Source organism: Alligator sinensis, unplaced genomic scaffold (assembly GCF_000455745.1).
Source record: "Alligator sinensis unplaced genomic scaffold, ASM45574v1 scaffold954_1, whole genome shotgun sequence".
NCBI classification, from domain to species: domain Eukaryota; kingdom Metazoa; phylum Chordata; order Crocodylia; family Alligatoridae; genus Alligator; species Alligator sinensis.
The window spans coordinates 439234-450172 of NW_005842228.1; the positions used below are offsets into that span (position 1 = coordinate 439234).

The 10939-nt window shown below is 48.4% G+C and overlaps 2 protein-coding genes across 7 annotated transcripts in view; one reads left to right on the top strand and one right to left on the bottom strand.

Moving 5' to 3' along the window:
* The window catches only part of TBC1D2B (TBC1 domain family member 2B), a 113893-nt gene that overhangs the window by 60272 nt on the left and 42682 nt on the right, over window positions 1-10939 (bottom strand). The window lies entirely within an intron of this gene.
* Window positions 7-10939, top strand: part of SH2D7 (SH2 domain containing 7) — a 43799-nt gene continuing 32866 nt past the window's right edge. The window contains exons 1-3 of one of the 4 annotated variants that reach the window (XM_025208381.1): window positions 7-258; window positions 4462-6008; window positions 7431-7911. In XM_025208381.1, coding sequence (XP_025064166.1) covers window positions 7898-7911 — 14 coding nt within the window. In that variant the 5' untranslated portion in view covers window positions 7-258; window positions 4462-6008; window positions 7431-7897. Of the gene's footprint in view, window positions 259-4461; window positions 6009-6872; window positions 6972-7430; window positions 7912-10939 lie in introns of those variants that run through there. The other 3 variants (XM_025208382.1, XM_025208380.1, XM_025208383.1) reach the window with 3 other exon arrangements.

The window sequence follows — 10939 nt, forward strand, 5'->3', positions numbered from 1 at the left end:
CCGCCGCCGGCATCCCCGCTCCAGCGCCGCCGCCGCCTCTCGGGACTCGTAGTCCGCGGCCTCTGCCCTCGCGCCGCGGGGAGGGGACGGAGGAGGGGGCGGGAGCTCCCGGCCCGCACGGCGCTCAGGAGGAGGCGGCGACAGCCCAGGCCCGCCCCGCGTGTCGCGGGACCCCGCGCTCTTATCAGAAACCGCCTTGTCCCTCCAGCGGACAGCTCTTGGGAGAGCCGGGAGCAACTCCACAGAGTCGCCTGCTCGGTATGCAAAGCATCACGTACATTTAGTTTCCTTAAATGCCTCGTGCTCTGGGAGCAGCTGTAGAAGAGTCTGTGTAGGTAGCAAAAGTCACTTCCCCACACTTGTATAGACCAAGCAGCCCAAACGGGCAAATTCACGTTAAGTGAGTTTCGGGAGTTTTGCTCTTGTTTCAGCCACGACAAAGGGAGGGCCCTCAAATCATTGGCGACGTGTAGGGGGGGCAGGTGCACATCGGCAGTGCCTGCGGGTAGTCTGTGCTCACCACCCCTGCCCCACTTTGTCACCAGCACGGCTGGCAGTGTTTGCAGGGGATCAGTGATTGCCGGCAGCATCTGCAGGTGGATGCCAACCCCTGGCTGGCGCTCACCCTCCCGCCCTGCTGCTGCCAGCACTGGCGTGTCTGCAGGAGCTCCCCGCTTACCACTGCTGCTGCACTCCCACCACCACCACCAGTGCTGCCGTGCCCACCCCCCCAGCCATGGGGGGCGGGGGCACACATCATTTATGCCTCAAATTACCCCTAAAATTATTAGGGCCAAATTTTGCTGTGGTCTTGATGCTGTCTTGGAAGAAATCATGGTAAGGGTGTACTTGACTCACTCAGATAAGTTTGTCCCTGATTTACATCTCTTTACCTTCAGAATTTGGCCTGTGGGAATCTGACACGCACCATAGCTTCTTGGCTTGTTTGCATCTCTAAATCCCATGTTCAGTCTCTTAATAAGAAGTAATGTGTCTGATCAGATAATCAGATAGTCGGATAGTCTTGGCACTGAATAAAAACATAAGACACTTGCCTCAGAGTCAGATCACAGGTCCACTTAGCCCAGTGTCCTGTATCTCACAATGGAGAGCGGATGCTATGGGGTAGAGTGTGTGTGTGCAGGGCCTATCCAGATTGATCTGTCCCCTGCTCTTCTTCCCCTACAGCTTTCAGCATTTAGAGGCCTAGGAAGTCCTGATTACCTGGTTCCCCTAACTACAGTGTTTCAGACCCACTTATGGACTTAACCTGCATGAATTTCTGTAGTTCTCTTTTAAACCTGGTTAAATTATCAGCCTCTACAACAGGGGTAGGCAACATTTTTTGGCCAGAGTGCCAAAACCCCCCACACTGCCTACCTTGGAAGGTGCTGGAGTGCGGCAAAAACAAAATGAGGGCAGGGGATACATGGCAGGATGCCCTGCTTGTGCCCCTTGCCCCCCAGCCCTGCTACCCTGTGCCCCCCAGCCAAAGGCCCTGCCCCTTGCCCCCCACCCAAAGCCCCTGCCCCACAGCCCAGGCTCTGTGGCTGTCAGCAGCTACCCAGAACCTGGGCCAGCTGCAAACATCTGCTGCCTCTCCGCCCCCGCCCCAGCAGCCTCCCAGGCCCAGACCCGGCTCCGGGGAGGCAGCACATACTGGCAATACTCCCCACTGTGCTGCCCTCGCCGCTTCTGCAAAGCAGCATTGGAACCCAGCGGAGCGGGGCAGGGCACAGCGGGGGGCGCAGAAAGCTGCCTGCTCCGAGCTCCCTGCTGCCCTGCCACGCTTCCCCTGTGTGCACGGGAGCAGCATGGGCAGCAGTGCAGGGTTGTGCCCCTTGCTGCTGCCCCCACCTGTGCCCCTCTGCAGCATGGCACCCCATCTTACTTTCAGTTCCCTCTGGGTACCCCAGTGGCATTATGCTACATGGGCATTCTGGGCTACCAGCTCCCCTAGCACTATAGGCAGCACTGTACCACATTGCCCCACCCCCTGGGGTGGGCATGAAACAAGCTGAGGGATGGGGAAGGAGCCCTGAGACCCCTAATGCTGCTGCAGTCAGAGCAACAGAGGCAGTGGTAGCCAAGTGGGAACCTGGGGAGGCTGTACACTAACCACTTCTATGCTGCAGGTGGCCTAGAGGTCACCAGTTAGACAGCCCTGGTTCATACAATGGCATAATGACTTTTTATATATATATATATTTCTTAATTTCTTACATCCTATTTGTCATTGTGATAGCTGATGAACACAAAGTCAATGCTGCCAGAGAACTTTCCACAATAATCCAAAGATCTCTTTCTTGAATAGTAATAGCCAATATAGAGCCCAACATAGTGTACGTGCATCTCAGGTTATTTTTTCTTATGCACATCAACTTTATATTTATCAGTGTTGATCTTCAGCTGCTACTTTGTGACCCATTCACTCCATTTTCTGAGATGCTTCTGCAATTCCTCAGTCAGCTTTGTTTTTTACCATGCTGAATAATTTGGTGCTATTTGCAAACTTTGCTGCATCATCAGTCAGCCCTCTTTTGAAATCAGTTATAAATGTTAAACAGCACAAGCTTCAGAAAGGACCTTTGGGGGACCCTAATGCTTACCTTCCTCCATTGTGATTAGTGACCATCTATACCTATTCTTTGCTTTCTGTTCTTTAGCCAGTTGCTGATCTGGTGTGCACATACCTTTACAACCTCATTCCATAAGAGCTTTTGATGCAGGACTTTTATCAAAAGCTTTTTGAAAGTCCAGATGCACCGTGTCAGTCAGATACCCTGATCTGCTTGTGTGTTGTTGCTCCCAAAGAACACAACTATATTAGCTAGACATAACTACAGTTTACAAAAGCACAACTGGCTCTTTCCCAGGAAGTCCTTTTCATCCCTGTGATGGACAACCCTATTTTTTTGTAGTTTCTATCAATAAATAGTCAGTCAGTGCTTCTGATTCTAGATCCCAGGTTAATGTGCAGAGGGAGGGCTAGGACACTAATTCAAATCTTCATGTGGCATCATCTGATAAGAAAACAGTACTGAGTAAACAAATAACTAATGCTCTGTTAATAGGGAAAGTTGGGTAAATCAGCTACTGAAATCAAAACAGCGAGAAAGTAACTTCCTGACCAGTTCTAAAATGAAGTGAAAGTCACCGAAGACTGAAATTCTGGAATTCTCAAAACTGACATTAGATGTATATTTCTGCTTAACCACATGTATATCTAGACACCATTTAGAATAGACTGATGGGGGGGATGCGTATCTTATGACGGTTAGCAAGGCTTCACAATATGCTGAAGCTTTGTTAATAGACATGAGAGGAAAGAAAGCTGATTTGCTTAACAAAAAGGTAAATGTAATTTCTTCAACACATACTGTTTAATATTTTCTTCCCCAAAGAGTCTAATAAAAGTATAACATATAAAGCACTCAGCATTTCACAGGATCTTGCCCTTCCTTGTAAGGAATCATCTATCAAACATATCACACTTTCTGCCTCCCAGTTTTTAGGGTTTCTATAGAAGTCTCAGATTACCCTTTTCTTATCTCATTGATTCAGATATGCTTAAATCTCACAGAGCTTGTCTTTTTATTTTTATTAACATCAGCAATGGCCCTAACCCTATAGGCTAAGTATTATTCGTCCTTTGCGGGTGAAGACGGCCACATCCAGCAGGGAGGGCAGGGGAGAGGCGGAGTGAAGAAGAGAGAAAAGAAAAGGGAAAGGAACAGGGAGGGAGAGAGGAGAAAAGAGAGGAAAGAGAAAGGAAGGGGATGGAGGCCAGGTCACATGGGTACGTAGGTGACTTCTAAGTCTGATCTTTGGCTTAATAAGCAAAAGTACAGTCAGTCAAAAAGCCCAAGGCTGAATTGATTCAATCTTCACAGGTTAGTCTAAGCTATGTAGATGGAATTGACAAGCAAGTGAACAGGCATTCATTCCCTTTTGATTACGGAAATGCAGCCACATGCCTGCAGTGGGCTAGGCCAGAAACTGGGGGGCATTAGAGCATGCCCCCCTGCTTGGGTCAAGGCTAGCCTGCCCATCCTACATGGGGGAGTTTGCAGGAGGGGTACAAACCATCCCAGGATGCTGGGGGACTGTGAGTTAACTTGAATCTGGAGGAGATCTGGGACAGAAGTTCAATAAACTGATTTAACCTAAATCAGTGAAGTCTGATATGACATCCATCCAGGTTTATCTTAAACCGGTTTGGCCATTTTGGAAGTGGTTTATGTGCACTGAACTTCTGTTGTGTTAGATCTGAACCAGCTTCTGATCATGTATACCAGGTGTATGTGTGTAATTTCTGTCCCAAGCCATGAAGTGATGAGCACCCTCAGCTCCTCTTGGCATCAACAGACGTATGTATGCCTCTAAGCTAACTCACAGAATCAGATCCTAGGCCCTCAAGACTTGCTGTAATACTTCTCTTCTTTCTTTCTTGTTGTACAGCTTCCTCACTTACAACACATACCAGGAGAACTTCAACACACAGTGTTTACAATTAATTCACAGAAACGGAAAGTTCCCCTTCTTAGGCAGATAAGTTCCTTATTTAATCTATGTCCTTTTTCTACAAATGTAAGCCAGATGTAGACTAATAAGTAATGGCAACATACTTCAGTATCACGACAGTATTTTATTATACACTAAATATTTTCCAGGGAGGTCATATTCAGTACATATGCTTTTGCTTTTAAATTTTCAGCTCTAGAAAACAGATGCAAGAGAGGTACCTTGGGTTGCCTTGAGATCCCTCAAGGGTGCCACGGGTTGCCAAGCATTCACAAGATTAACCCAGAGTTTTCAAATTGAAATCGATAGTGTTAAAAACATTTTAACCAGTTCTGATCTTTTTGAATTGTTTGCTCTGTATTTTTATGTAGTTAAGAAACAAGGAAAACTAAGCTGGCATTTTTCAAGGGGTGCTTTGGATCTAAAAAGCTTAGAACCACTGAATCCAGCCAGTGGTTTGGTCTGGTGCCCAGGATGGGGGTGGCAGGCTCCATCCAGCTGCATGGAGGGGGGCAGGAGGTAGCCTTGCCCCAACCTGCCCTACAAGGGAAGGGTACTTGACCCAGCCTCATGGGGTGGAAGGGAGGATGGCCTAACCCCAACCCAGCCCCATGGTGGGGTTGGGGTGTGGCCTGGGCCTGATCCAGTTGTGGGGTGGGAAAGGACATGGCCCAGCCCTGATCCAGTTGTTCAAGGAGGGAGGGGGAGTAGGGCATAGCCTGACCCCAGTGACCAGCCCAGCATGGCTTGGGGTTTGGAAATTTGGCAGTGGGGAGGATGGCTATATTAATCACTACCAATTTCCTGACCCATGGGGAGCCAAATGCAATGGCTCCACGGACCAGAAGTTGATGACCTCTGATCTAGAGCATGCTATTAAATACAAAAGTACAAGGAGAATAGTCAGTGCATATCCTATGGCTCATGCTTTCATGTTTACACAAGTACACGAAACTCTGGTAAATACAGTCTACCATTATTTTACACCTGGTAAAAGTGAGATCATAGCTCCAAAGTTAGAATGATTCAAGTGCCCATTGCTGCATGTATGTTGGAAAACTGAAAGTGAGCCTTCAATTCTTGTCTTACATATTCTGAGCTACTGGAATTCAGTATGAATTCCATTGAAACCTGGACATTCTCAGAAATTATTTTAAAAAACTTGCTGCTTCTGGTTTTCAGAGCAGGACAGCCACAACTCACAGTATCAAAGTTTGGGTCCAGATCGCAATACTGCAGCACGGGGCTAAACTAGCTCTATTGATTTCAGGGTGTCTAACACAGTAGTTCTCAACCTTTTTTAGACTTGAAAACACCTTTGAAAATGCCAGCTTTTACTTTTTACTCATGTCTCTCAGGATCTCCTGGAGTCAACCCCCCGCAACATAGCAGCGTGGGAAGTGCCTGTGTGTGCAGTTTGTGGCCCCGCAGCCACATACTGCACGTCAACACTTGTCTGGATGTGGCCAGAAAGACCACAACAGGTCAGAATGTTTATATCTCTGGGTTTATCTTGTAAATCATGTTTACACACCTATGTGTGTCAACAGGTTGTGGCACCCTGGCTGAGAATCCCTTGTCTAATGAATAGTTTCATTCTACATGTTACTGCCAAAGATAATTTTTTGCCAAAGACATTTGCCAAGATAATTGTTACAGGAGCCTTTGCCATCTGTCAATGCACTTCTCTATAGTGCTACAGTGTTTCAATTTGTGTGGGCGGATGATTGTGACCCAGACAGCACCATTTTGTGGAGAGCAGGAAGCAAAAATTTCACTATGCCCTATTTACAGCAGGAACCAAAGAAGTTGCAAGTTGTTTTACTTACCCTTATTAGAATGGTCTCCTAGGGACCATTACTGTGGCTGGGGATAAACAAAGCACATCATGCTCTAGTTCTTATTCCAGTGGTGCAACTGGGGAATGGGGTGGGGGGGGCAGGGGGACCATGATAGGGGTAACCACCCCAGGTGCTGACTTGGGGAACTGGGGTGTAAAAAAAAAAAAAAGCTGCTGCTGGCAGCCCCATGTTCACAATTGCAAATGTGGCGGTAACCAGAAATCACCATTTCTACTGTCTCTGGAACCTGGGTGCATCCCTAGACTGCTGTCCAACACTTTCCCTCCCCCCACACACCTTTAGGCCTGCTCTAAGTCACATTAAAGTCCCTTATGAATATTACATTTACCCAGTTTTCAAAACAAACCCCTTCATTAGTTATGAGCTCATCACCCAAAGAGTAAAATGGTATATACTGTGTTTTAGTTGATTGGAAACAGTCAGAGCAACTGAACTTTTAACATACCTTAAGTGTTCTGATATTTTATTTTACAAAAACACTAGGTGGTGCTACTTTGCTGTTTCACATTCACCACTGTAAATCTTGCTCTTTTCTCAAAAATGAGAAATGTACCCTGAAAAGGCCAGCATATCAAAGCAAGAAAGGTACATGTATAGAAATGGAACTTTACATTTTCTGGGTTTTGTATTAAGAGTGATTGATATTTTTTGTGGGAAAGATCTAATTTTGCTTTCTGAGCTCAGCCTCAGATATAAAGGTTGTCAAGAAAGATATTAATTGTATTTTTTTAATGTAACTTTTGTCAAGAACTGTTTTTATTTAGAAAAGGCAAGTATTACATAAGACTCGGTGAAGGGGAGGGAAGCAAAGTTGAAAGGCAGCATGAGATTCTAGTTATGTGTTTGTGATCTGAATCAGCTGTCTCAAGATGGCTGACAGCAAGACTGAGCAGGATTTTAGGGAAAAATTAACAGAAATATCATTTTTATTTATTTGTATAAAAGAGGTGGAACAGTGTCAGAAAATAATCTGCCAATCAAAATTGATGAGGGTTCTATTTTTTTATGATGCTTTTTTTTTTTTTTTTTTTTTTTTTTACTTAGTGTCATCTATCATTGATTCCAAGTAGACCATATGAGAAAGTGGGTGTGAGGAAAACTTACTGGAATCAGGAGAGAGGTGGTGGGACGCCGCATCAACAGCCAATCACGGCAAAAGTGAAACCGGGGTGACTGGAGCCACCGCGGTCAAAGATCAAAGGAAAAACCCATGGCGGAGCCGGGAACGGCTCCCACATCTGCCTGGGCGGGCAGCTGAAGCCGGCAGAAAAGCCCCAACCGGAAGGAAGCTGGGGGGTCTGGAAAGAGCATCCCCGGCTGGCCCAGAGGGGTCAGAACAGTCGGAGTATCTGGAGGAAGAGGCTTGGTGGCTCCCTCGGGAAGGGAGCGTGAAGGGAACGCTGGGCCAGTGAGGGCCCAAGGAGTCGCTGGCAGACCCGGTGTGGACCACAGCCAGTAGCCAGAGTGACTGGGACATCGGCAAACGCAACGAGGATGGGACCCTGACCTGAATGACTGGCAGCAGGTACTGAACTCAGGGGGTCAACAACACGTCAAGGGAGGCGAGAGCCCAGGTAGAACCCGACTCCACGTAAGCCAAAAAGCAAAGAGGGGCCACAGAGAGCGCTTGGCACTAGCTTCACCAGTGGCAAACAACTGCAGCCCCAAGGAACCGAGTGCTGGGGAGAGCCTGAACATCGGCCCTGACAGGCAACATCACAGTTGGCGTTAGGCAGGGTGTAGGGGAGGTGGAGCCCCAAGAAGAGGCAGTCGCGAGGACAGCCAAGGGAAAGGACCAGGGGGGCAGGACCAGACATCATCCTCCCAATTGGAAACTTCTTATCAAATACGTGGCAGACGAGACCCCCTGGGGATCTGACCCGAGGCCACTCCCAGTAGCCTGGCTGTACAGCCTAGGAGCCACGGTGAGGTTCTTAAAGAACCCAAAGCATGATGCTCGGGAAAAAGGCACGGGAAGTTACAGTGGGTCAGAATTGGGACTAGGACAAGGACCAAACTGCAGAACAAGAGTAGGCAAAAAACTTAGCATGGGCACAAACAATATTTCTACATATTTGTATTCTTTTCATGTGCAATTTCATATATTACATGGCAGTGGGGATTAGAAAAGGTCCCGATATACATGAATGGAACTCAAAAGTTTCAGTCTACAATCCATGAAAACCTGGTTTATGCACTAGAAAATAACAAAAATTAAAAGAGGTATAAATGGAGTTAAACTGAAGAAGCTTTAAATCTGTTCCATTCATGTTTAAAGGTACAGTCATTTAATCCACTTATACCTCTATTATAGGAGCAGAAAGATGAAACTGTTACATCCGTTCAATTGACATGTATTCTCAACCAGTAACTTTCCCCTTCCTCCTTGAAACAGCATATCATTATGTCTGTCCATAGGCTCTGTAACTGGCAGGCTGTTTTGGTCCTGTGTAAGTGCCTTTGTATTGTGTGTATTGCCCATATCTTGTGATATAAAGTGAATGAAGAGTTTTAACTAAAGTCAGAGCATTATCTGCATAGTAACATGGAGGGGCTGAGGCCTCTCTGGAGGGTCACCACACCATATGTCAGGGACTTTACATTTTGCAGATTTTCTGTTCTTTGCGTTTAGAATATTTTATGACATCACCCCTCTGTAATGTGTAGATATTTGCATTTTTCCTATTAGGATTTACAAAAGCACTTGCTCTTACGCAGTGGCTAATGTGATGATTTGCATAACATTCCTGTGGTAGAAGCACTGGTACAAAGTGTCCTTTAGTTTAACAAAGCTCAATATCCAGAAAATCTAGGGTCAAAGGCCACCCAGAGTAATGTACATTTACATAGCAGCTTTCATCCAGGTTTCTAAGCCCTCTGTGTCCTCTTTCATCCCACTCCAAAGAGAGAAGGTAGAAAGTCCTGTGGCTAAGGTACTGGCTCGGGACTTAGAAATTTTGGCTTAGATTCCTGGCTGTATTACATATTACTGTGTGATGTTGAGCACATTAATAAAGCCCTAAACAATGCAGTTTCCATTACTTCCAATGGGAACTACAGAGGTTTCATACCCCTGACAAATTAAACTTGTAATCTCTAGGTCTCAAATAATTTTCTTGCACACTTTATTTGTCTATATTATAACCTTTTTGGGACAGAGTCTGGCTCTTCCTCTGTTTGTACAGTGACTAGCACCTGGGATCTTGATTTCAATTAGGGTCATTAGCAGGGATTCTGGTTTTCTGTGATTAAAAATAGCAAATTCTCCGATTAAAAACCCAAAATCCGTGATAAAGATTAAAGGCCCCCCCACGGCCCCCCAGCGCTGCTGGTGCCCCGCACTCCCCGCCCACAGTCTCAACAGGCCTCCTGATGCCCCTCACAACAGCTCCACAGACCCAAAGACACAGACATGTAGACACAGACACTGACACCCACCCCAGCAGGTAAGTGTGTGTGGGGGGAAGGGGTGGGGCAGGTTGGGGGGAAGGGAAGGTGCTAGGGGTATAGATCAAGAAAGGGGGGAGTGCCTTTGTTCCTATTCCTAGGAGCAGGGCCAAGGGGTAAGGGCAGGGATGCCACTCTGTGGGCCACACACATGCCAGCCAGCCTGACAGGAGGTTCGCACATGTAGGCCACCACTGCAACTCTGCCACTGCACCCTGTGCTACCATCCCACGGCCATCTACACAGCTTTGTGGGCAAGTGGCGCAGGATGCAGCAGCAGTAGTGTGGTAGCAACTACAGCCCTCCGGCCGGGAGGTGAAACGGGGCTTGCATGCCGGAATGCCCCGCAACTGGCTGCACAGATCCGCGGTGGTGCGGGGTGGCGGCAGCTGCATGCAGGCTGGGGGGGGCTTTGTGGGCAAGCGCTGCCACCACAGAGCCATGCCCTTCACCCCTGGATCCTAGAGGTAAGTGGGGCTTGGGGGCTGAGAGGCAGGGTGGAGGAAGATGGTTGGAGGCTGAGGGAGTGGGGGGTGCTGCCGGCCCCAGGCGGCACATTGCAGCTGGGAGCAGGGCCAGGGGGTGAGGGCAAGGGTGCCCCTCTGCAGGGAGACTTTGCGGGGTGCAGTGTGGGGTGCAGTGTGGTGGTGCTTGCCATTTGCAGGCCATACACATGCCACCCAGCCACCTGTCCAGGGGAGGGGGAGAGGGAGGCTGGCATGTGGCCGGAGCAAAGCTCTGTGGCCGGGGCTCTGCAGCCACAGTGAAGGATGGGGGGGTGGGGCAAGGGCTTGCACGTGGCAGCTGCTGCCTCTTACCTGGAAGGCTGTGACGGCTGCTACCTACAAAACCTCCCGATGCCACTGCGGAGCCATGTCTGGAGCTATGCAGCCGGCCACTGGGTGGCAGTGGCAGTGCGGTGGTGGCCGGATGGCACGCATCTATCCCTACCACCACCCTGCACCGCTGCTGCCAGCCGCACAGCTCCGGGCACAGCTCCACGGTGGCAGCGGGAGGTTTTGTACACCATGGCAGTCACCGCTGGCACAGGTGGCCCCACAGGCAAATGGCAGGGGCGGCCCGCGGCTGGCACGGGCAGGCACATC